Genomic DNA, 25720 nt, shown 5'->3' with positions numbered 1-25720 from the left:
TGTGCAGCGACGCTCCCCATCCAACCTGACAGAGCTTGAGAGGATCTACAGAGAGGAATGGGGAAAACTCCCCAAATACAGGTGTGCCAAGCTTGTAGTATCATACCCAAGACTCAAGGCTGTTATCGCTGTCAAAGGTGCTTCAACAAAGTACTGTGTAAAGGGTCTAAATACTTATATAAATGTGATATTTCCATTTTTATTTATATATATATATATATATATATATATATATATATATATATACATTTGCAAAAATAAAAATGTCATTATGGGGTATTGTGTGTAAATTGATGAGGGGGAAAACTATTTAATCCATTTTAGAATAAGGTTTTAATGTAACAAAATGTGGAAAAAGTTAAGAGCTCTGAATACTTTCTGAATGCACTCTATGGATCTGTGCCATTTACTTTGAACTGGACTGTGTTTACAGCATAAGCGGTAGTGAGTATGCTTGTTTTGAGATCAAAGCGAGACCTGCATGTAGCCACGTGGGCACATTTTGTTCATTTCCTTTGCTAGTTAGTGAGCTATTAGCCCGAATATAGATCATTTGTAGTCGGCAATACGGGAGTGATTGCTTCCAACAAGAACACAAAACGTTTCTGAACATCTTTGAAAAGTGAGTCAGGTAACAAGGTTTTTCTTGTCTTAAAGGGGCAGTGTTGTATTTTGAGACTGGCTGGAATAAACTAACTAGCCAATAGGCAGAGGGTAGCATAATTTGTCTGATTCTCTGTAATAATGGTATGTGAATAATAATGCATTTTATATTGTAAAGTGGTTTCTTGCATCAAGCATCACAACATTTTCAGTCACCTCCTTGACTGAAGGACAAGTGGATCAGCAGGTAACCTGTTGGGGCCAGGGTGAAAAAATTCAGCTGAAAAAAATATTTAGAAATATTGAACTTTCACACATTAACAAGTCCAATACAGCAAATGAAAGATAAACATCTTGTTAATCTACCCATCGTGTCCGATTTTAAAAATGTTTTACAGCGAAAACACAACATATTTATGTTGGATGACCACCAAATTCAAAAACACAAATACCTAGGTGTCTGGTCAGACTGTAAACTATCATTCCAGACTCACATTAAGCATCTCCAATCCAAAATTAAATCTAGAATCAGCTTCCTATATCACAACAAAGCATCCTTCACTCATGCTGCCAAACATACCCTCGTAAAACTGACCATCCTACCGATCCTCGACTTCGGCGATGTCATCTATAAAATAGCCTCCAATACTCTACTCAACTAATTGGATGCAGTCTATCACAGTGCCATCCATTTTGTCACCAAAGACCCATACACTACCCACCACTGCGACCTGTATGCTCTCGTTGGTTGGCCCTCGCTTCATACTCGTCGCCAAACCGACTGGTTACAGGTTATCTACAAGTCTCTGCTAGGTAAAGCCCCGCCTTATCTCTGCTCACTGGTCACCATAGCAGCACCCACTCGTAGCACGCGCTCCTGCAGGTATATCTCACTGGTCACCCCCAAAGCCAATTCCTCCTTTGTTCGCCTTTCCTTCCAGTTCTCTGCTGCCAATGACTGGAACGAACTGCAAAAATCACTGAAGCTGGAGACTCATCTCCCTCGCTAGCTTTAAGCACCAGCTGTCAGAGCAGCTCACAGATCACTGCACCTGTACATAGCCCATCTGTAAACAGCCCATCTTTCTACCTCATCCCCATACTGTATTTATTTATTTTATCTTGCTCCTTTGCACCCCAGTATCTCTACTTGCACATTCATCTTCTGGGGGGGGGCTCACAGGGAGTATGGCTACGCCAGGTAGGAGACCTGCGCAAACTCCCTGTGCTTACCGGGGGGCTAGAGAGACCAGGCAGGCACCGTGTTATGCAGTGGTGCGCATGGTGTCCCCAGTGCGGGTGCATAGCCCGGTGCGGTATATTCCAGCTCTGCGTATCGGCCGGGCTAGATTGAGCGTTGAGCCAAATGCCATGAAGCCGGCTCTACGCATCTGGTCCCCAGTGCGTCTCCTTGGGCCGGCTTACATGGCACCAGCCTTGCGCTCGGTGTCTCCGGTTCACCTGCATAGCCCAGTGCGGGCTAATTCCACCTCGCCGCACTGGCAGGGCGACCGAGAGCATTCAACCAGGTAAGGTTGGGCAGGCTCGGTGCTCAAGAGCTCCAGTGCGCCTGCACGGTCCGGTCTATCCAGTACCACCTCCACAACCCAGCCCTCCGGTAGCAGCTCCCCGCACCAGGCTTCCTGTGCGTGTTCTCGGTCCAGTACCACCAGTGCCTGCACCACGCATCAGGCCTACAGTGCGCCTAGCCTCTCCTGCGCTGTCGGAGTCTCCCGCCTGTTCAGCGCTACCAGAGCCTTCCTCCTCTCCTGCGCTGCCGGAGTCTCCCGCCTGTTTAGCGCTGCCAGAGCCTTCCGCCTCTACAGCGTTGCCGGAGTCTCCTGCCTGTTTAGCGCAGCCAGAGCTGCCAGCCTGCATGGAGCAGCCAGAGCTGTCAGTCTGCATGGAGCAGCCAGAGATGTCAGTCTGCATGGAGCTGCCAGTCTGCATGGAGCAGCCAGAGCTGCCAGTCTGCATGGAGCAGCCAGAGCTGTCCGTCTGCATGGAGCAGCCAGAGCTGTCAGTCTTCATGGAACAGCCAGAGCTGCCAGTCTGCATGGAGCAGCCGGAGATGCCAGTCTGCATGGAGCAGCCAGAGCTGCCAGTCTGCAAGGAGCTGCCAGTCTGCAAGGAGCTGCCAGTCTGCAAGGAGCTGCCAGAGCTGCCAGTCTTCATGGAGCAGCCAGAGCTGTCAGTCTGCATGGAGCAGCCAGAGCTGCCAGTCTGCATGGAGCAGCCAGAGCTGCCAGTCAGCATGGAGCAGCCAGAGCCGCCAGTCAGCATGGAGCAGCCAGAGCCGCCAGTCAGCATGGAGCAGCCAGAGCCATCAATCTGCCAGGATCCGCCAGTCAGCCAGACTCTTCCAGATCCGCCAGTCAGCCAGACTCTTCCAGATCCGCCAGTCAGCCAGACTCTTCCAGATCCGCCAGTCAGCCAGACTCTTCCAGATCCACCAGTCAGACAGACTCTTCCAGATCCGCCAGTCAGCCAGACTCTTCCAGATCCGCCAGTCAGCCAGGATCCGCCAGTCAGCCAGACTCTTCTAGATCTGCCAGTCTGCCAAACTCTTCCAGATCCGCCAGTCTGCCAGACTCTTCCAGATCCGCCAGTCTGCCAGACTCTTCCAGATCCGCCAGTCAACCAGACTCTTCCAGATCGGCCAGTCAGCCAGGATCTGTCAGAGCCTTCCTCCTCTCCTGTGCTGCCGGAGTCTGAAGAGCCCCTCTGTCCCGAGCTGCCCCTCTGTCCCGAGCTGCCCCTCTGTCCCGAGCTGCCCCTCTGTCCCGTGTTATTAAGTAGGGTTGCCGTGGCTAGGAGTTTCACTGTGTGTTTGTGGGTGATCGTTCCTGTCTCTGTGTTTTCACCAAATAGGGCTGTTTCCGTTTTCGTTATGTTTCCACGTTTGTTGTTTTTTGTAGTTTTTGTATTGATTCGTGTTTTACGTTTGTTGATTAAACATGGATCGCAATCTACACGCCGCATTTTGGTCAGACTCTCCTTCACCACAAGAGAACCGTTACACAAATAAATAATGAAATATGTTCAATCTGGTTTAAATAATGCCAAAACAAAGTGTCGGAGAAGAAGGTAGAAGTGCAATATGTGCCATGTAAAAAAGCTAAGGTTTAAGATACGTGCTCAGAACATGAGAACATATGAAAGCTGGTGGTTCCTTTTAACATGAGTCTTCAATATTCCCAGGTAAGAAGTTTTAAATTGTAGTTACTATAGGAATTATAGGACTATTTCTCTCTATACCATTTGTATTTCATTAACCTTTGACTATTGGATATTCTTATAGGCACTTTAATATTGCCAGTGTAACAGTATAGCTTCCGTCCCTCTCCTCATCCCTACCTGGGCTCAAACCAGGAACACATCGACAACAGCCACAATCGAAGCAGCGTTACCCATGCAGAGCAAGGGGAACAAATACTCCAAGTCTCAGAGCGAGTGACGTTTGAAACGCTATTAGCGCTCACCCCGCTAACTAGCTAGCCATTTCACATCGGTTATACCAGCCTAATCTCGGGAGTTGATAGGCTTGCAGTCATAAACAGCGCAATGCTTGACGCACAACGAAGAGCTGCTGGCAAAACGCACGAAAGTGCTGTTTGAATGAATTCTTATGAGCCTGCTGCTGCCTACCACCGCTCAGTCAGACTGCTCTATCAAATCATAGACTTAGTTATAACATAATAACACACAGAAATACGAACCTTAGGTCATTAATATGGTCGAATCCGGAAACTATCATCTCGAAAGCTAGACGTTTATTCTTTCAGTGAAATATGGAACTGTTCCGTATTTTATCTAAGGGGTGGCATCCATTAGTCTAAATATTCCTGTTACATTGCACAACCTTCAATGTTATGTCATAATTACGTAAAATTCTGGCAAATTAGGCGGGCCAAACTGTTGCATATACACTGACTCTGCGTGCAACGAATGCAAGAGAAGTGACACAATTTCACCTGGTTGAGAGAATGTCAAGCGTGTGCAAAGCTGTCATCAAGGCAAAGGTTGGCTACTTTGAAGAATCTCAAATCTAAAATATATGTTGATTTGTTTCACACTTTTTTTGGTTACTCCATGATTACGTATGTGTTATTTCATCATTTTGATGTCTTCACTATTATTCTACAATGGAGGAAAAAGTAAAAATAAAGAAAACCCCTTGAATGAGTAGATGTGTCCAAACTTTTGACTTGTACTGTATATATTAGCCCTTTGTGTATCACTATCTTTATAGTACATCTGGATGGAAGTACTGCTCCTCACACCACACATGCCAAGACAGAGCCTCTTATCCAGCACCACAAGGGACCAATCTGGCAACCCATTCCAGCATGTGCCCAAATGTGAAGCTTTCACCCACCAACAACAGGGTCAGGCACAGACAGCTGCTGGGTGTCACAAAGCACTTCCTCTCCTATTTGTAAAATAATATCTGAGCCCAGATTATCTCTTTCACTTATCTCGTCCTTCACATTCCGTAGAAATTAAAAAGGGTAGAGCCTAGGGAAAGGAGCAAGGTACTGAAATGGACCCAGGCCATGCCCCCTGTGCCCACTGTAGGTGGCTATGGAGCCAGGCTTTGATCCCAAGGCAGCCTATGATTCAGCAGTCAATATTAAATTATTGTTTGTATAAGCACTGAGATTAGCCCCAGGAATCTGATTAATCCCTTAAAGGCCTGACCCTACCCCAACCTCTAGACTTCTTACCTCCTCCTCGTTTCATCCCCTCTTTTCCTCCTGCCCCTGACTACGTTACCAGCTGATCCACATGGCTACGGCATGACACTGTGCTCAACCCAGATGCAACTGCGACACTAATAACAAGCGTAAAGATGTCCAATGAAAGTGTTCCCTGTATGAGGACGATTATTTGCACTGGTATTACACAAGAGCAAGATGTGACATTCTTGTATATAAGTACCTGTATAGACTTCCTTAACATTTCCATTTATTTTTATTATTATTATTTTTTATTTCACCTTTATTTAACCAGGTAGGCTAGTTGAGAACAAGTTCTCATTTACAACTGCGACCTGGCCAAGATAAAGCAAAGCAGTGCAACACAAACAACACAGAGTTGCACATGGAATAAACAAACATACAGTCAATAATACAATAGGAAAAAAAGTCTATATACAGTGTGTGCAAATGAAATAGGATAAGGGAGGTAAGGCAATAAATAGGCCATAGTGGCAAAATAATTACAATATAGCAATTAAACACCTGTACCATACCTGTACAGGTCATGGTAATTACACATACAGTTGAAGTCTGATGTTTACGTACACCTTAGCCAAACACATTTAAACTCAGTTTTTCACAATTCCTGACATTTAATCAGAGTAAAAAATCCCTGTCTTAGGTAAGTTAAGATCACCACTTTATTTTAAGAATGTGAAATGTCAGAATAATAGTAGAGAGAATGATTCATTTCAGCTTTTATTACTTTCATCACATTCCCAGTGGGTCAGAAGTTTACATACACTCAATTAGTATTTGGTAGCATTGCCTTTAAATGGTTTAACTTGGGTCAAACGTTTTGGGTAGCCTTCCACAAGCTTCCCACAATAAGTTGGGTGAATGTTGGCCCATTCCTCCTGACAGAGCTGATGAAACTGAGTCATGTTTGTAGGCCTCCTTGCTCGTACACTCTTTTTCAGTTCTGCTCACACATTTTTTATAGGTTTGAGGTCAGGGCTTTGTGGTGGCCACTCCAATACCTTGACTTTGTTGTCCTTAAGCCATTTTGCCACAACTTTGGAAGTATGCTTGGGGTCATTGTCCATTTGGAAGACCCATTTGCGACCAAGCTTTAACTTCCTGACTGATGTCTTGAGATGTTGCCTAAATATATCCACATGATTTTCCTTTCTCATGATGTGATCTATTTTGTGAAGTGCACCAGTCCCTCCTGCAGCAAAGCACCCCCCACAACATGATGCTGCCACCCCAGTGCTTCACGGTTGGGATGGTGTTCTTCGGCTTGCAAGCATCCCTCTTTTCCTCCAAATATAACGATGGTCATTATGGCCAAACGGTTCTATTTCTGTTTCATCAGACCAGAGGCCATTTCTCCAAAAAGTAAGATATTTGTCCTCATGTGCAGTTGCAAACCGTAGCCTGGGTTTTTTATGGCGGCTTCTTCTTTGCTGAGCTGCCTTTCAGGTTATGTTGATATAGGACTCGTTTTACTGTGAATATAGATACTTTTGTACCTGTTTTCTCCAGCATCTTCACAAGGTCTTTTGCTGTTGTTCTGGGATTGATTTGCACTTTTCACACCAAAGTACGTTCACCTCTAGGAGACAGAACGCGTCTCCTTCCTGAGCGGTATGACGGCTGCGTGGACCCATGGTGTTTATACTTGCATACTATTGTTTGTAAAGATGAACGTGGTACCCTCAGGCCTTTAAAAATTGCTCCCAAGGATGAACTAAACTTGTGGAGGTCTACCATTTCTTTTCTGAGGTCTTGGCTGATTTCTTTAGATTTTCCCATGATGTCAAGCAAAGAGACTCTGAGTTTGAAGGTAGGCCTTGAAATACATCCACAGGTACACCTCCAAATGACTCAAATTATGTAAATTAGCCTATCAGAAGCTTCTAAAGCCATGACATAATTTTCTGGAATTTTCGAAGCTGTTTAAAGGCACAGTCAACTTTGTGTATGTAAACTTCTGACCCACTGGAATTGTGATACAGTGAATTATAAGTGAAATAATCTGTCTGTAAACAATTGTTGGAAAAATGACTTGTGTCATGCACAAAGTAGATGTCCTAACCGACTTGCCAAAACTATAGTTTGTTAACAAGAAATTTGTGGAGTGGTTGAAAAACAAGTTTAAATGACTCCAACCTAAGTGCATGTAAATGTCCGACTTCAACTGCATGTGAATGGTGCCTCACGGCACAGTTGCTTCAATGCAATTTCAGACACACATACTTCATGTATCTTTAATGTAAATGTTTTCATGTATAAAGGGGGTTTCATTATGAGCTATATAGATAGACACCACCCTGGTCTCCCGAACAGCAGCAACTGACACTTGAAATGACATGACCAGAATGCCCAGGGTCCAAAGTTGAAGCGTCTCAGAGTAGGTGTGATGATCTGGTACAGGGTCTGTATCTACAAAGCATCTTAGAGTAAAAGTGCTGATCTAAGATCAGTTTAGCATTTTATATCAACATGAATAATATTATATGTACAGATCCTATATAGCCACTCCTGTTCTGAGAACATTTATGAATACAGGCACAAAGCTACTGTGCTGTCTGACAGCCAAATACAGTCATCTCACTCTGTCTCTTTATTCATGAGCCTTTTGAGTGTCGATGTGTCTCTAGCCTGGTCCCAGATCTGTTTGTACTTGCCATGCCAACACACATTAGGACGAGGCTAATGCGTCTCTTCTTTGAATACTAAAGTAAACACTTGCATTCAGCTGCCTCCTATTTATTTATAACTATTTGCATTGACTATACAGTGAAGGACAGGTTTTAAATTGTGATTGCTTGAAATGTATCCCATTTTGGACAATCCACTGCATGTAGATTGGCGTGTTTGTTAATTATTTCTTAGTGGGTGCGTCATTCCTTCTTTGTTAGAACCATAATAACCACAATTGGAGGAAGTCCGTACTACTACTAGGGTCTTTGAAAGGTTAGCGTCAACGTCTTTGGTGTGTGTGTGTTAGTCAGGTGACAGGTCGGAGTTATGCTCACTGGGATCAGAGAGAGAGGGAGTCTTTTCATTCAGACAACTAACTGTAGTCATGGAGATCTGAAATAATAGCTGCCTGATTAAGCTTTCTCAGCCAGAGCCTAATTTCATTAGACGGTTTACTTGTGGATTACAATCATGGTGTGTGTTTGTTTGGCTGTGCGTGTGTGAGATCAGGGAACTGGTTTTTGTTCCGATTCTCTTGCCTTCTCCATGATGTGCACTTGTTCACTCGTCCACATGGACTTTAAGGTCACAGGTGTAAGATATATGGTGGAAACTCCATTGTGCCCGTGGAGGTAACAGTGTAGAATTCTAGCAACTAGGAAATGGCAAAGTGATATCCACTAGATAACATAGCCACAAAGTAAGAACAGCTTTCCCATTTTGAAAACAGATGCCGCTCTGGCAGGAGAAGTCAATAGGCAAATATCACAGCCAATCACAACACTGGTATGTAAATACTACTGTGAAACACTGTCATTCCACTGTTACTGCATATATGTTATGGATATTTTCTGAAATTACATTGCAAAAAAATACAACTTCCTATGTGTTGCACATTTAAACAGTACTAGTTATAGGCTGTGTGTTATAGGCTGTGTGTTATAGGCTATGTGACATTTTTTATCTTGGCTGTGACTTGGTCATAGCCACGATGCGAAGCCATGATAAACATGTCATAACACATGGACTTGAGTGTATTATTGCTTTTATACAATGGGTTACCAGCATTTAAAAGAAAGATTATTTCCTAATCCATACATAAAAAAAAAAATGTGATGCTACTTTCAAACACTGGTTGTCAAGTGCAATTTCAGATGTTCTATGGTCGCTAGTTCTATTCGTCTTGACTGCCATGTAAAGCAAAACTATCCAAGCGCTGGTTGATCGTTCCAGTGCTTTGCAGGTTGCTATGACAAACAAAATGGATGCTATGGAGGCTCTTCCCATCTTGCTTGCTAGCCAACTACACAGCTAACACAATCACTTTAGACTGATGCTGGATAGGCAGCAAACTAGCTGCATTTCATTTGACCTGTTTTTCCATTGACATTTCTTTGTATATATCCGTACAAATTATGCTGATTCATGATTTGGACTGGCTAAGAAAAGCTGCCTGTCTGTCTCGTCCTGACGAGACATTATAATGGGACACAATGTTGCAAATGTCAGAGATAATGTCTAGATGCTTTTTACAGTGGAGATCAAGTTTACAAATTGGCAGATGAGACAGTGGATCTGTAAAAGTAGTAGCAGTAGTAGTTTGGTGCTAGGTAGCGATGTAAACAATGCCACTTTTTATGTGGCCATGTGTATGTTGTGTAGTATATCATGGGCAGGATAGACTAACAATTGAATTCCTAACCACCCGTTGTATGAAATGCTTTTAAATCCCTAATAAGGAGCGAACGAGTGCACATTTAAAAGAAGGGAAGTGAATCGGACCAGAGCACAGGTCAGAAAGCCCCTGTGCAATGGATGATCAGTCCAGAAGAAAACTGCAGAAGTCATAGCCTGAAATGGCACCCTATTCCCTATTTAGTGCACTACCTCAATGGCTATGGCTATAAGTAATTCACTATATCGGGAATATGGTGCCATGCAATTTCAGACAGCCATACCACCCGAGCCACAGCTTGTTCACCCTGTTACCATCCAGAAGGCTAGGTCAGCACAGATGCATCAAAACTAGGACCGAGAGACTGAAAATCAGCTTCTATCTCAAGGCCATCAGACTGTTAAATAGCCATCACAAGCCGGCTACCACCCGGTTACTCATTCCTGCACCTTAGAGGCTACTGCTCTACAGTATATACATAGACATGGAATCACTGGTCACTTTAATAATGGAACACTTGTCACTTTAGTAATGTTTACATACTGCTTTACTCATTTTCATATGTATATACTGTATTCTATTCTGCAGTATTTTTAGTAAATGCCACTCCGACATTGCCGTCCTAATATGTATATATTTCTTAACTCCATTCTTTTACTTTAGATTTGTGTGTATTGTTGTGAATTGTTAGATATTACTGCACTGTTGGAGCTAGGAACACAAGCATTTTGCTACATGCGCAACAACATCTGCTAAACATGGTTATGTGACCAATACGGGTTCATTTGATAGCCATACTACACATTACATCCAATGACAACTGCTTTGGGGACATATTAATTAATGTAGAGTCATGTCTTTAATCTTGCAATGTAATGGAGGGTCTGACAACAAGCATATGTGTGTACCCTCGCTCTCCGTGAGCAGAAAGGTTTATCGTTTTATACACATTAATTCCAATTGATTAAAGTGGTATTCCTCTAACCATAGACAGTGTGGGGTCTGGTCCACCAATCACCACAGGACAATAGACTCTAGCCATCTATCCCGTGAGAACCACAGTATAGAGAGAACCCTGTGGTGAATCTTTACCATTAGTTAGACTGTGCCAGTGGTCAACACAACTGCGTATGGACTACATATGCCCCCCAGCAGTGGTAGTTCAAATCCCCTCTGGGCCAGTTTCTACGTGTGCATATGTCCTGTAGGTCTGATATGCATGTCTATCATTTTTTTTCTTCTATTCCAGGAGCCTCACATGGTGACTTCTAATGTCCTGGAATAAACCGGAAGCTGAACCATGGTCATTCTGCAACAGGTACAGAGTAGAATTCCTTATTTCTCACTCGTTCTCTCTTTCAAACACATGCACACACACACACACACACACACACACACACACACACACACACACACACACACCCTGTGGACGACCTTTGCAGGCGAGACTTAATTTAAATGCTAAAAGGATAGGGGCTATGTTGTGTTATCAGCTGGCCCACCAGAGGACACAGTGATATCTGTTGTGACACGTTAAAATACCAAACATAGCATGAGCTAACAGGCACCCTCAGTCTCCCATCATTAGTCAGACAGGGTTTGTGGAACTTTAAACATCACTTTATCCAGGTTTTTAAAGGGATAGTTCATTGATTACATTTTTTGTTTGACAAAAATAAAGTTTAACAAAAATAAAGTGTGGATTGCTGTCACTTGTTGTCCATAGACTGCTTTCAAGGTAAGGATACAAAATTAAATTATTAAAATATGTCAAATCTCTGAACTATCCTGAGTAGGCTACCTCAATGTCAATAGCCTAGCCATGAATCATGCATCTCATGCCCTCAGTAAGACATCTGTGATGTCCAGACGGAGGGATGGTGACATGGACGTTTCACCTCAATTTGGTTTTGCAATGCAATATTTTATGTTTTTTAGTGCTAACGGCATCTTTTTCTAGCAAAGCTGGTAACCAGGTTTTGGGGAGTCAAAGTAATTCTTAAAGCAATGCACATTTGGTTTCATTTACTCAATGAAACTTTGACCAAATGAATGGTGCTTTCTTGATTGATTCGGTACTAAATGTGTTGTTGTTTTCCGGTTCATTGGATCTACACGTGGTTGGGTGGTTTGTGAGAGATGGAATAACAGCACGGTCAGTGTGTGTCCAGCATGTTAAAACAGAACAACAGTAAATAAAGTCATCACCCACCCACAATGCCTCCTTGGCCCAATTGAAATATTGCGTGTGACTAACACATTTCTGTTAATGACTATTGCTCCCGCCTTGGGCCAATCAGGGTTATTTTGTAAATGCCAGATCTCTATGGTATCATTCGCCCAAGTTTTGTCAAAATCAGGCCGGTGCTGTCTGAGATATCATATGTCACTAACGTACTAACGGACGGAGACAGATCCACAGTCCCCTCTTCGATTTCAATGTGGGGGACAATAAAACAACATGGCAGCTTAACACTAAAATGTGACCAAACCCATTCTCTGACTGGGGCTGATTTCTTAATCTCACCTTGATCAACAGCAGGGATTTATAGTAGGCTGCTCAACATAGCCCTTTTATAAGGTTCTGTTTATCTGTTTACTGTGCCTCTCAAACATTGAAGTAATCACTGATATGGCATGGGAGGTTTGTGGCATAGGCCTTGTTTTCACCAATCATAATTTAGAGTAGTGATAACAAGGACTGAAGGAGGGAAGGATGCATTTTCAAAATATTCAAACCTTCTCGAAACAGCCCCACCTCCTCCTAGCAACAAGTGATATGTTACATCACTTCCTATAAAGTCTGCATTTGGACGAGGCTAAGCCTACATCAACCTAATTTCCCTTATTGGAAATTGGCAGTCTTCAAATTAGCCAACGTATTCCATGCAGAACAATACGCAAGACTAAAACATACTTTATTTTATTTGGATTGAACTTCTTGGTTATTTTAGGAAGTGCACAGAAAATAGCTTTGATGTAATAAAAATACCAATGTGTCAGGAGGGATTATGAGGTGCATTGACTCTGTACCGGTACCCCCCCCCCCCCCCCTCCCCTCCCTGTATATAGTCTCACTATTGTTTTTTTACTGCTGCTCTTTAATTACTTGTTACTATTATTTGTTATTCTTATCCATATTTTTTTTAAGCTGCATTGTTGGTTAGGGGGCTCGTAAGTAAGCATTTCACTGTAAGGTCTACAGCTGTTGTATTCGGCGCATGTGACTAATACAATTTGATTTGATTAAGTGTGATATTGCTCCACTCTTGTGACCTTAGACCAGACTTTTGAGTCTGTTGGCAGAGTGAGATGTTACTAGTGGATTTTATTATATAACTATTGTAATAACTATATAACTATTGTAATGTAATCACATTCTCATCAAGTATGTATGTACTTCAGTAAATACAAACAAATGTGTTTTGAAATGCATTTGAATTTGAAAGTATATTGACAACAAGTCCAGGGTGTAACGTGGGGATTAAAAAAACATGAAAATCACATCCTGGAACAGAGCTAGACCCACCCCTATTAGACAATATATTGAAATCATGTTCTTAACATATTGGAATGGCAAATGTAATGTATTCAACTTGTGTCAAAATCTCTGTATGGGACTTGCAGCCCTCGAAAAGATCTAGCAGATTCAATTGCTGAATGAGTTTTCTGACAATTCCTTCCTGATCACTGGTTGTATTTGTGGTTGCGTTCCAGGGAGACTATGTCTGGTTGGACCTCAAGACGGGCCGGGAGTTCGTCGTTCCGGTGGGAGCCGTGGTCAAGCTCTGTGACTCGGGACAGATCCAGGTGCTGGACGACGAGGGGAGGGTGAGTCCACAAAAAAGTTGACAATGACAAGACATGATGAGACATTGACAAGACGTTACAAGATGGTGACAATACTTTGACAAAACATTGACGCGACGTTGATGAAACAAGACTTTGGCCTTGTTCGAATACTCCTGAAATACATCTCATTCCTCCTTTCCTTGAAGTTATCATTACATGACATAATTGAAGGTAATGCCATGGAAAGCTTGCTTACACCTATCCAGTCATGTTATATCAGTGATTACTCCAATGAAGGAAGGATTCAAACAGGGCCTTTACTTGATCTAACAAACCGACATGGACACACAGTAGCCTATGACACCATAGTTCCTCAATGGCTGTGACTGTTCCCCCATTAGGAGCACTGGATCTTGCCCCAGAATGCCACCAACATTAAGCCCATGCATCCCACTTCCATCCACGGGGTGGAGGACATGATCCGCCTGGGGGACCTAAACGAGGCCGGGATCCTGCGCAATCTGCTCATCCGCTACAACGAGTGTGTCATCTATGTGAGTCACCCCTGCAACACTGTCTGCTCGCTTTTGGTACCACTACAGGACCACCATTTTATATTGTATGAGTCCTTCAAACAACAAGGAAGTGTGGTATAGAACGTATTCTATAAAACATAGTGACCTTGTTTAGTGATGTGTAGCTCATGTTGTTAATGTATGATAAACTGTTATAGGATTTGTCTGCTTGGTTATTTGACTTACTTTCTTAAATGGTTATGCTAGCATATTGGTTATGTTCTTCCACTCTTCCCCTGGCCACAACCCCCCACTGGTTCCTTAGCTTACCTGCCTGGTTGTGTCTCAACAGTTTGAAACAATTTCCTCTCCTCATGTTCTTTCCTCCAGTATCACTGCTCTGGCAGGACACATGATGAAAACGTGTCCAGTCCATTATGGTACTGGGGGTTCTTGGAACTCCCTCTCCTGGATCCGGGAGAATTGTCATCAACTGACACCAATTAGCATAACGCAACGGACAAAAAATATTACTAGAAAATATTCATATATGAAATCACAAGTGAAATATATTGAAACACAGCTTAGCCTTTTGTTAATCACCCTGCCATCTCAGATTTTGAAATTATGCTTTACAGCCAAAGCAAGACAAGCATTTGTGTAAATTTATCGATAGCCTAGCATAGCATTATGCCTAGCTAGCAGCAGGCAGCTTGGTCATGAAAATCAGAAAAGCAATCAAATTAAATTGTTTACCTTTGATGAGCTTTGGATGTTTTCACTCACGAGACTCCCAGTTAGACAGCAAATGTTCATTTTGTCCCATAAAGATGATTTTTATAGCCGAAATACCTGTTTGTACTTCACGTTTGGTTGAGAAATCCACTGGAAACTGAGGTCACGACAACGCCGAAAAATATTCCAAATTAGATCCATAATATCGATAGAAACATGGCAAATGTTTTTTATAATCAATCCTCAAGGTGTTTTTCAAATATCTATTCGATAATATATCAACTGGGACAGGGAACTTCTTAGTAGGAAAGAGAGAAACAATGGTCGCATTTGTCTATTACGCACAAATCACTCTGAGAGCCTCCAGCTGACCACTGACATAATGTTGTCGTTCAGGCTCATTTTTCAAAATAAAAGCCTGTAACTATGTATTGTGACACTAGACACATTAGGGAAGCCATAGAAGAAGGAATATGGTTGATATCCCATTCACTGCTCAATAGGTGACGCATAGGAACGCAGAGCTTTCTAAATAAGAGTCCTTTCCTGATTGGATTTTTCTCAGGCTTTCGCCTGTAATATCAGTTCTGTTATACTCACAGACAATATTTTTACAGTTTTGGAAATTTAGAGTGTTTTCTATCATAAGCTGTCAATTATATGCATATTCTAGCATCTTGTCCTGACAAAATAGCCCATTTACTTTGGGAACGTTATTTTTCCAAAAATGAAAATAGTGCCCCCTAGTTCCAAGAGGTTTTTAAGGAAGCTGTTATAGAGTATTGAGACCCAGCCCCTGTGTGTGTCCCCCAGTCGGTCCCTCATCAACTATTATGGTTCTTTCCTCTCACTCTTCCTCTTCATCTCCCTCCCTATTTCTCTACATAGACAAATTGTGGGGGAAGGGTGAGTACAAACTACAGAAGAAAACCTGCTAACAAGCTAGCCCATTTCATTAATGCTAGCACTCCTGCTAGCATCAATGAATGGCTATAATCTCTGCTGGGCTGAAGGCTGGCCTCTGCTTCAGGCTTAACCTTTGATCCAGCTTGTTAAGTGTGCTTTGACCACTGAAGCGTAAATGTCAAACACACATGAGCCTTTAGGGCCTTTAGAACGCAACAGAGCTTTGGCCTGGACTTGGAGGTGCAACAAATCATGGGCTATTATACATTTTGCACATTAAGGTGATTTTCAACCTAAATTCAGTTCAAGAACTTAAACTTCCAATGATTTTGTAGCTCTAATTTAACAATCAGTTGTCATCAGGCTTACAACACACTATCTCAGTGATCAAAATCCTAGTGACTACCCTAATCACAATCACAGTGAAAGAAAGCGATAAATCATGGCATCGCTAGCAACAAATCGTACTATCACTAGCAACAAATCAAGCGATCACTAAAGCCTCACGGATGACATCGTTGCCCTGATCTTGGCATGACCCTTGACCATTTCACATTTTGACTTTGACCTTTGCCTGCAGACTTACACAGGGTCAATTCTGGTGGCAGTAAACCCTTACCAGCTGCTGCCCATCTACACACCGGACCATATCCGCCTGTACACCAATAAGAAGATTGGGGAGATGCCACCTCACATCTTTGCCATTGCAGACAACTGTTACTTCAACATGCAAAGGAACAACAAGGACCAGTGCTGTATCATCAGGTTAGTGTATTGTATTGATGTGTGTGTGTTGTGTTCCTCTATTTGAGTGTATATGTGTTTGAGTTTCTGTGTGTGTGTTTGAGTTTCTGTGTGTGTGTGTGTGTGTGTGTGTGTGTGTGTGTGTGTGTGTGTGTGTGTGTGTGTGTGTGTGTGTGTGTGTGTGTGTGTGTGTGTGTGTGTGTGTGTGTGTGTGCACGCAAGCACCTGCGTGCCTGCATGGGTGTTTGCCTGTCTGTCTGCTTGTCTGCCTCTGTACAGAAAAATATTGTATCTCCTCCTGTGTTCCTCAGTGGTGAGTCTGGGGCCGGTAAGACAGAGAGCACCAAGTTGATCCTGCAGTTCCTGGCAGCAATCAGTGGACAACACTCCTGGATAGAGCAACAGGTCCTGGAGGCCAACCCCATACTGGAAGGTCAGACTCAACATAGAGATGAGACACTAGAATGGGATATTAATGGCAGCCATCTTGGTCAAATTACAAACCAGTCGAATTGAGAGAAAAAAAACAGACCAAGATTGCTGTCTTGTAGTTGTGTTTCTTGGATGCCAATGTCCATTCTAGTGTTCTATTGAATTCTGTGAGACTCACTACATGCACTTACATTTAATAGCTAGGGTGCTTGCTGTCTGTCTCTGCCTAGGCCAACTTGTCCTAGTGTTACATGGCAAGGTAAATGTTATGTTTATTTATTTTTATTTTTAATTTTTATTTTACCTTTATTTAACCAGGCAAGTCAGTTAAGAACACATTCTTATTTTCAATGACGGCCTGGGAACAGTGGGTTAACTGCCTGTTCAGGGGCAGAACGACAGATTTGTACCATGTCAGCTCGGGGGTTTGAACTCGCAACCTTCCGGTTAGAGATACACTCGCTCCAAACTGCCCCAGAGGCAGTTTTAGGGTTTGTTTATGGTTTGTAACAAGGCTAGAATCACAGAAGCTGTGTAGGAAAAGCTGAACTTGGAATGCGTTCTTCAAAGACAGATAGACAGATGTAGGATGTGCGTGCCTTCCCCTGAACTAGTACAGGGGTGAAGTAAACACCTTCCAGGCCATGAGTAGTGATCCTACAGTTTGGTGTATAGCTTAAGCCACGCAGGGCAGTAATTCACCTTTCTATGACATCTAGTGTGACCCAGAATTAACACAACAACTGAGCCTCTTATCCAGGTCTAATGTCCTTCTAAAGTTTCTATCTGGGTACTCTACATGTGGACTGGGAAAAGGATGCATCGCCCTACAGTATACATCCAGTCTATATCTCTCTTAGCTAATGTGACTGACCAGGGTTCGAAACCCGGGTATACTGCATGCCACAATACTGTTAGCACGGTGTGCTAAAGCCCTAGGCATTCGCTTGGGGTCCCACCAACACAAGTCTTCAGGGTCTCAGGCAAGGTTATTTATCACGCGCGCATGGTTCACTGAACTGCATCTGTTACGCTAACTCAAACCTTTATTCTTTCATCCATGCAGCATTCGGGAACGCTAAGACTATTCGGAACGACAACTCCAGTCGCTTTGGGAAATACATCGACATTCACTTTAACAAGAGAGGGGCCATTGAGGGGGCCAAGATAGAACAGTACCTTCTGGAGAAGTCCCGAGTCTGCAGACAGGTAAGGGTCCAGGGGGAGGGGATATATAGGGGCCAGAATATAACAGTACATAATGGAGACGTCTCAAGTTTTCAGACAGATTCCCATTTTCTTCAACTTTGTACCGAATGAACATGAACCTGCTGTTTCTCTTCCGAAAGGCTGCGGATGAGAGGAACTACCATATTTTCTACTGTATGCTGAGGGGCATGTCCCCAGAGCTGAAGAAAAAGCTTGGCCTGGGACTCGCCACTGACTACCCCTACCTCACCATGGTGAGTAGTGTGTGTGTGAGCGTGCGTGTGCTACAGTATGTGCATGCACACATCTTTGTGTGTGTGTGTGTGTGTGTCAAATCAAGTTTTAATTGTCACATTCTTTTAAAAAAAACAGGTGTAGATGAACAATGAAATGCTTACATACGGGCCCTTCCAAACAATGCAGAATAGGGACAATTATAACATTAAAAAAGATATAGAAAAAAAAGTGTAATATGAGGAAAAAATACACAATGAGCAATGATAGCTTGGCTATATACATGGGGTAACAGTACTGGGTCTATGTGCAGGGGGAAGAGGAAATTGAGGTAGATATGTACATATAGGTAGGGGTCATGTGACTAGGCAACAGGATAGATAACCATCAGTAGCAGCAGCGTATGTGATGAGTGTGGAAGTGTGCCAGTATGTGTGTGGCGAATGTGTGCCTGTGTGTATGTGCTGTGTGTGTGTTGGAGTGTCAGTGTAACTATGTGTGAGTGTGTGGTTAGAGTCCAGTCTGTGCATGGAGTCAAAAGGAGCAAAAAGGGTCAATGTAGATAGTCTGGGTAGCTATTTGGTTAAATATTTAGCAGTCTTATTGCTTGAGGGACTTAGCGCTCAGGTACAGCTTGCCGTGCAGTAGCAGAGAGAACAATCTATGACTTGGGTGGCTGGAGCCTTTGACAATGTTTAGGGCCTTCCTCTAACACCTCCTGGTACTGTATCGAAGTCCTGTGTGCATGTCTATAACTCCCAGTGTACATGTGCATACACTCTGTGTGTACGCAAGTTTGTGTGCATCTAGGGCTGTGGTGGTCATGACATTTTGTCAGCCGGTTATTGTCATGCAAACGACTGCTGGTCTCAAGGTAATTTACTCTAATTAACATAATCATGTTTAGCATCTCCAGGTCTCCACAAACATCTCCAGGTCTTCGAAACATCTACATTTAAACACGTCTGATAAATCAATTTAATATACACCCTCACAACCAATCAATTATTTAAGGTCTAAAGAAACATATATTTATGTTATTTATTTAATGTATTATTTATTTATTTATTTTGAATTAATTGTATTTATTTATTTAACATATATTCTGAAATATATTTCAGATGAACAATTTGAGTTGGCATAATATATGTTATCTGACTATGCGTCAATGCCATAGGCTGTAGGCTTGTTCATTTAGCAGACAAGATATGCTTGTTTATAAATCCTGTGCCATTATTGTATGATTTTATAACTCCATTCCGAAGCGAGTGAGCAAATGAAGTGGTTATGTTGAGCATAAAAGTGATCATTTGAAACAGGTCCTATATGCTAAATCTAGAGTTATTTGCCAACATTAGTTGTGAATGACCTTTAGAATGTCTTAGAAATCTAAACATATATGGGCTGCATGATGCGACTACAAGCTATTGATTATTTGAGAAAGTCGCAACAAAAAAAAGCTTGCGGTCGGTTCCTTGCCACAGGCTGCACACTCTGTTCTCTTATCAAGTGATCATATTTTCAACCATCAGAGTATTCTCTTTTGAATCTTGTTTGAACTAATATGTCAAATTAGTTTCGCTTTAGAATGGCCCATTATCAAATGGGCAGTAACAGGTGCAGGGGAAAAAATATATGTCATCCGTATGCACTCCAATAGCGAATAGAGGCTGCTTTCCCGCTGGATCACTCATGCCGGGTAGACTACTCTGGTTATTTCACTCCACACATCAACCACTGTTTGATGAGCATGCAGCCTCTCGCCCAAACTCTGTATGCCATGGGTTCTCCAACCCTGTTCCTGCAACTACCCCGTGCTTAATTTGAGAAACCAAGTGAAATCTGTTTGGGAACATCGATAGTAACATGTTTACACAACGAAACACATTTAATGAATAAACTGTTATTGACAGCCCCTCCCTCTGCTTGCTCGAGAAAATAATGAAGGAGAGGAGTGGAGATGGAAATGCACAGTGGTGAGATATTCTGTTGTTAAAGGTAATGGTCAGCCTATTTATTATGAAAATATACAGCATTTCCTATTACTTGGCTATTCAAAATCAATACAAATTCACAATCATTTTAGGCCAACTCTGTACGTTCTCTCCCAGACTCGTGGATAGAAAGTTTGGCGCGTAGCACAAGGTAACCAGTCCATCCAGTACGCAAAATAAGTCCACACTCAAAGGCGATTACTATAATACACAATCATTATATTAATTCAGATTTCTTTTCAGGCTTGGTCTCATACAGTATATAGGCCTATGCATATGTATAAGCCCTAATATTCATATGTTTTAATTATCACCTTATAAAGCGCTGTCCATTTCATTGTGTTAGGCTTTGAAACAACATTCACAACGACCATGTTTTCCACGCAATTTCAACCTCCTGTTGAACTTCTTTTTCAAATTGGTCAATCACAGCGAGGTGATGTTAAGTGTTGGATGTGATTTTCGATTGCATTTGCATTGATATCAGAGTGGTTAGTGACAATTGAGCCCTGAGTACCAGGCCTTTAGCGACCTGATGGTCGTTAAGCGAGTTGGGTACCACTAAGCATGTCCAGAGTACATACGAGGAGATTACCTGACTCAACGGTCTTGTGAAATTTTACTGGAGTCGTGGCTGCTATTGTGGCAGTAAAATGGTCACCGCAACAGCCCTATGCTTATGTGTGTGTCCCTATCCAGGGGAACTGTACGAAGTGTGACAGCCGTGACGACCTGAAGGAGTACTCAAGCATCCTGTCGGCCATGAAGGTGCTGATGTTCACAGAGACGGAGAACTGGGAGATATCCAAACTACTGGCGGCCATCCTGCACATGGGCAAATTGCGCTACGAGGGTGAGCTGAGGCGGCCATTTTGGAAAGAGAGTGTTGTTGCACAATTACAATGACTTTCAATTTGGCACAGGAGCTAGACAGAGAAGATCAACTGTAGGGGAAAAAAGGATTATGTTCATGGCACTGTTTGCTGCTCCCACAAGCAGGGCCCTAAAGTGTGACTAATATGCAACAAAATATTTTGCTTGTTAGGCCAGGAGTTTTATTTTGGGGGCGTTGTGCAATTATGAAAACAATCAGGAGATCAACGATCATAGCAATGAATGAATAACAGATCTCTTGTATATTGTCATCACAAACCTGACGTTTTTAAAGAGACAGTGCACAATTTTAAATGTAATGCATCTCAATAGGAAAATTGTGTTTTTACACAATGTAGAAACCTAATATTCCACAAATTACTTTGAAATTTCAATGACAGGTATTCGTATCAACATTTTTACTTTTATAATAAGCTAATGTATTTATAGTGTTACATATTAGGTTCTAGGGCACAGCATGTGCTTAAAAAGTAGCAAGAATTCATTTAGGCCCAAAATATGCTGTATCTCAATGAATTCCAAAAATCTAATTTTCTTGTGCTCATAAATTTGATATGGTGATCCTAACTTTTTATACTTGGGAGCGCCAGTGCCACCAATTACACATGTTAATTTGGTGCCCTGCCCACAAGTGATTTAAAAAGATATACCTAAAAGTGTTATTGACGATTACTTGTGGGAGAAGCAAACTGAGGCGATATTACCGCTGAGTAACCAACACTGGCATGAACACACACTACATAGATCAGGGAAGGGCCTTTGATGTGGGTGGGAGCCACAAAAAATGTGAACTCAGTTGATCTGCGTACCTACGTGTGTACACCTCTTGACAGTTGAGATAAATCTTTGAACTTTTAGAGTTAATTTCGTTCCATTCTACACATTTTGCCATGGGGCAGAGAGGAACGTTTTCTGTTTTACAGCTAATTTCCTGCAATTCTACAGATTTTGCCATGTTGTGTAGAGAAAATGTTGAAATTGCACCTTGTGTATTTTACTATTCTAACTTGAAACAGTAAGTTGAGACCCCGACTAATTCTTGTTTTTTTAATGGATCTGAGGGCGTCCGGGGGCCGCCAGTTGCCCATCCCTGACATCGATAGTACAGTGTCTATCTAGAGAAGTGATGCCAAAGAGTCATTGGAATGTTTGTGTTAGTTGTTTAAGCCCTGTCTTGTTCTCACCTAGTGAATTTTGCGAGAGGTTTATTGAGGGGTAGTCTTCCTAAACTGGCACCTGACTACACGTTAGATATTGAGTTAGAAGTTATAAATGCACTTAGCAACATTTCTTGGCTAATTGACTTGCTTTCCCCCTTTCATCCTCCTTTATAACACATACACTCCAACAGCCCGTTGCTATGACAACCTGGATGCCTGCGTGGTAGTGCGATCTCCAGACCTGTCCACTGCCGCATCTCTGATGGAGGTGGGTAGTAGATGCTTACCTGTACAAGATCTCTATGTTGGGCTTGTACTGTAGACTGCGTCACTCTGTATGGTGTTTGTGTATTGTGTTGTTGTTGTACTCTACTACAGTATGTTGTTGTGTTGTTGTTGAGGTGGACATTAAGGACGTGATGTCATGTCTAACCACTCGTACCCTGATCACCCGGGGCGAAAATGTGTCCACCCCCCTCAGCATGGAACAGGGCCTGGATGTCAGGGACGCCTTCGTCAAGGTCAGGACCCTCACATACATACATACATACATACATGCGTGTGAACACAGACACCTTTTATTATCAAAGTGAGGACACACACACACACTCCTAAATCGGATTCCTCACAGAAGGTCAAAGTTCCCTTCTGTCTAATGAAAGCTGTTCCTCCGAGAGCATCTACGACACCCACTCATGGTGTAAATGAACGTTGTCCCTCCTGTCCCAGGGTATCTATGGGAGGCTGTTTGTGTGGATTGTGGACAAGATCAACGCGGCCATCTTCAGACCTCCGTCCTGTGAGAGTAAGATCATAAGGAGGTCCATTGGCCTGCTCGACATCTTTGGCTTCGAGAACTTCATTGTCAACAGGTGAGACCTCTGACTGACCCAAGCTTTGGGGATGTTGTAGCCATTTGGTTCAAATTCAAAGGTCTAAAAGCTTTGTTTTCTGTTTAGGGGACGTTGTATGTGGAACATGAAATTACATAATTGTTATGATTTCCATTCTCTATTGGAAAATTGGATGACAATGGTATGTGCCCGACTAAAGTCAGACAATAGAGACAGCCTCTTTTGTTGATTTGTGCGGTTGACATGCTCACTGAAGGGCTTTATACTCTAATGGCTGTCTAGGGACTGGCTCTCGCTACATTTCTTCCCTGTTGATTTGAGCAGCTGTCCATACATTTTGCCAGCGAGAATCACAGACATACACACAAATAACCACACACAAACTGGACAAATTTGACCATCAAAGTAAGGATAGCCACACCCCTAAATTGATTGGCTGTTGAGTAACCGGCTACGTTTCTTCTTCCCTGAAGCTTTGAGCAGCTGTGCATAAACTTTGCCAATGAGAACCTGCAGCAGTTCTTTGTGAGGCATGTGTTCAAGCTGGAGCAGGAGGAGTACAACCTAGAGGACATCAACTGGCAGCACATCGAGTTCACTGACAACCAGGATGCCCTGGACATGATCGGCAATAAACCCATGAACATCATATCTCTCATAGACGAGGAGAGCAAGTTCCCCAAGGTACAGTACCAATTTGGCAAATTAAAATTTTATGTAAATCAATATGCATATTTGTGTTTAGGTTTTGTGAGAGCGGATGGACAGTTGGAGGAACTGAATGTTTGTTATTTACAACTCTGTACTGAGGGACCGGTTTTTGTGACAAATTATCTAAGAGACATGCAGAGAGGATCCCCGTATTGCACACCAATACCATGGCGCAACAAATATGCCTTTGCCCCTGAGTGGGTTAAAAAAGTGCCATAGAATTGTTTTTGATCCGAATTTGCACCCTAATCCTATGCCCCTTTATTATAATACTGTATATGCCATTTAGCAGCTGCTTTTACCCAAAGTAACTTAGTCATGCATGCATACAATTTATGTACTGGTGGTCCCGGGAATTGAACCCACTATCTTGCCGTTGCAAGCACCATGCTCAACCAACTAAGCTACAGCGGACCATATAGTGAAGGGTATAATTTCAGACACAGCCTAAATGTTTTTTCTCTGTTTGTGTCTCACAGGGAACAGAGTCCACCATGCTGTATAAACTCAACTCCCAGCACAAACTCAACACCAACTACCACCCCCCTAAGAACACCTACGAGACCCAGTTTGGCATCCAGCACTTTGCTGGGGTGGTCCACTACGAGACCAGAGGTAGGCCTATTGTAAGGCATTGGCTTCACACTCAACCCAATTCATTGCTATCACATAATGAAGTCCCTGATGCTCCATGTAGTAGGACTTGGTTGGATTCTATAGGTAGATTCATGGTCAGAAGACCAGGTATTGAACTCCAGCAAGTCTATTAGTTGTTCATATGCTCCATATCAAATCAACTCCTAGCCCCTACACCCTAGGCACTTGTGAAGATCAGAGAGGATATGCCATGTGTAAGCAATGTGGTAATGGCTCCACCTTGCCCTCTGATGACTTACATCTATCATATCTCCACAAGTGCATAGTTAAGGGGCCGGGGCTAGGGGTTTGTTTGGGATTGGACATGGCTGACTCCTGTGTGTTTCAGGCTTCCTGGAGAAGAATCGTGACAGCCTCCACACTGACATTATCCAGCTGGTCCACTCCTCCAAGAACAAGTTCATCAAGCAGATCTTCCAGGCTGACGTCACCATGGTGAGAGATGACGTGTCTGGTGGTCACATAGTGAGGATGTTACGATGACACCTTGAATGTATTTTTCCTACTCACTCCACCAGGCTGTGTCCACTAAGCATAAGGACGAAAGGCTTAGAGTAGGTCACGATGGTGGAATTCCAGAGAGGGTTTAGACTATATAAATACAATAACTAGAACGTGCCTCCCCATTCAAGTCAACAGGTCTGTAATGGGTGAACCGGTAGCCATTTTAAAAGTGTACCCACTTATTTTTCTATGGTTATGACATCTTTTGTGACCTATAGTCCGAAGTTTTCTCTCAATTCTTACTTTTCTTTACTATTCCTACTACTATTGTGTCCCTTAGCATTAGGGGAGCGGTGGTGTTAGCCATGCCTATCTTCATCTCTTTCTCTCATTTTGGTTGTGTTCTCTTGTTCTGTCTGACCCCAGTTTCTGTGTGGCTATCTGCCTCCCACCACTCCTTCTCCGAAGGTAAACAATGGCCATTCTTTCTGTGGTAAAACAATTCTGTATATAAACCCTGGATTGCTGATGCTATGCATTGGCCATTGATAGGCTTTGAAGCAACCGGTTGGCCATATTGGCACTCCCAAGAAATAGCAGTCCTCCATAGGAACGAATGGAATTATATAGCATTTCAATTAAATGTTTCAAGAACAAAATAACATGTATTTAAGTATTTTTTTCTGTTGTAGTGGGGACAGTAACATTAGTAGTCATCTTCAAAATATATATATTTATTTATTTATTTAGCT

At 42.6% G+C, this 25720-nt stretch overlaps 1 protein-coding gene across 2 annotated transcripts in view; it reads left to right on the top strand.

The window, feature by feature from the left end:
• Positions 1 to 25720, top strand: part of LOC109892904 (unconventional myosin-VIIa) — an 85459-nt gene that overhangs the window by 7798 nt on the left and 51941 nt on the right. The window contains exons 2-16 of one of the 2 annotated variants that reach the window (XM_031826790.1): positions 10937 to 11005; positions 13405 to 13518; positions 13881 to 14033; positions 15618 to 15635; positions 16216 to 16400; positions 16691 to 16812; positions 17878 to 18020; positions 18161 to 18274; positions 20948 to 21101; positions 22494 to 22570; positions 22704 to 22823; positions 23032 to 23174; positions 23630 to 23840; positions 24347 to 24482; positions 24853 to 24959. In XM_031826790.1, the coding sequence (XP_031682650.1) occupies positions 10988 to 11005; positions 13405 to 13518; positions 13881 to 14033; positions 15618 to 15635; positions 16216 to 16400; positions 16691 to 16812; positions 17878 to 18020; positions 18161 to 18274; positions 20948 to 21101; positions 22494 to 22570; positions 22704 to 22823; positions 23032 to 23174; positions 23630 to 23840; positions 24347 to 24482; positions 24853 to 24959 (1815 nt within the window). In that variant the 5' untranslated portion in view covers positions 10937 to 10987. The remainder of the gene's footprint in view (positions 1 to 10936; positions 11006 to 13404; positions 13519 to 13880; positions 14034 to 15617; positions 15636 to 16215; positions 16401 to 16690; positions 16813 to 17877; positions 18021 to 18160; positions 18275 to 20947; positions 21102 to 22493; positions 22571 to 22703; positions 22824 to 23031; positions 23175 to 23629; positions 23841 to 24346; positions 24483 to 24852; positions 24960 to 25720) is intronic. The other variant, XM_020485770.2, reaches the window with a different exon arrangement.

Source organism: Oncorhynchus kisutch, linkage group LG6 (genome assembly GCF_002021735.2).
Source record: "Oncorhynchus kisutch isolate 150728-3 linkage group LG6, Okis_V2, whole genome shotgun sequence".
Lineage (NCBI taxonomy): Eukaryota > Metazoa > Chordata > Actinopteri > Salmoniformes > Salmonidae > Oncorhynchus > Oncorhynchus kisutch.
This window is presented reverse-complemented; position numbering and strand designations above follow the sequence as displayed.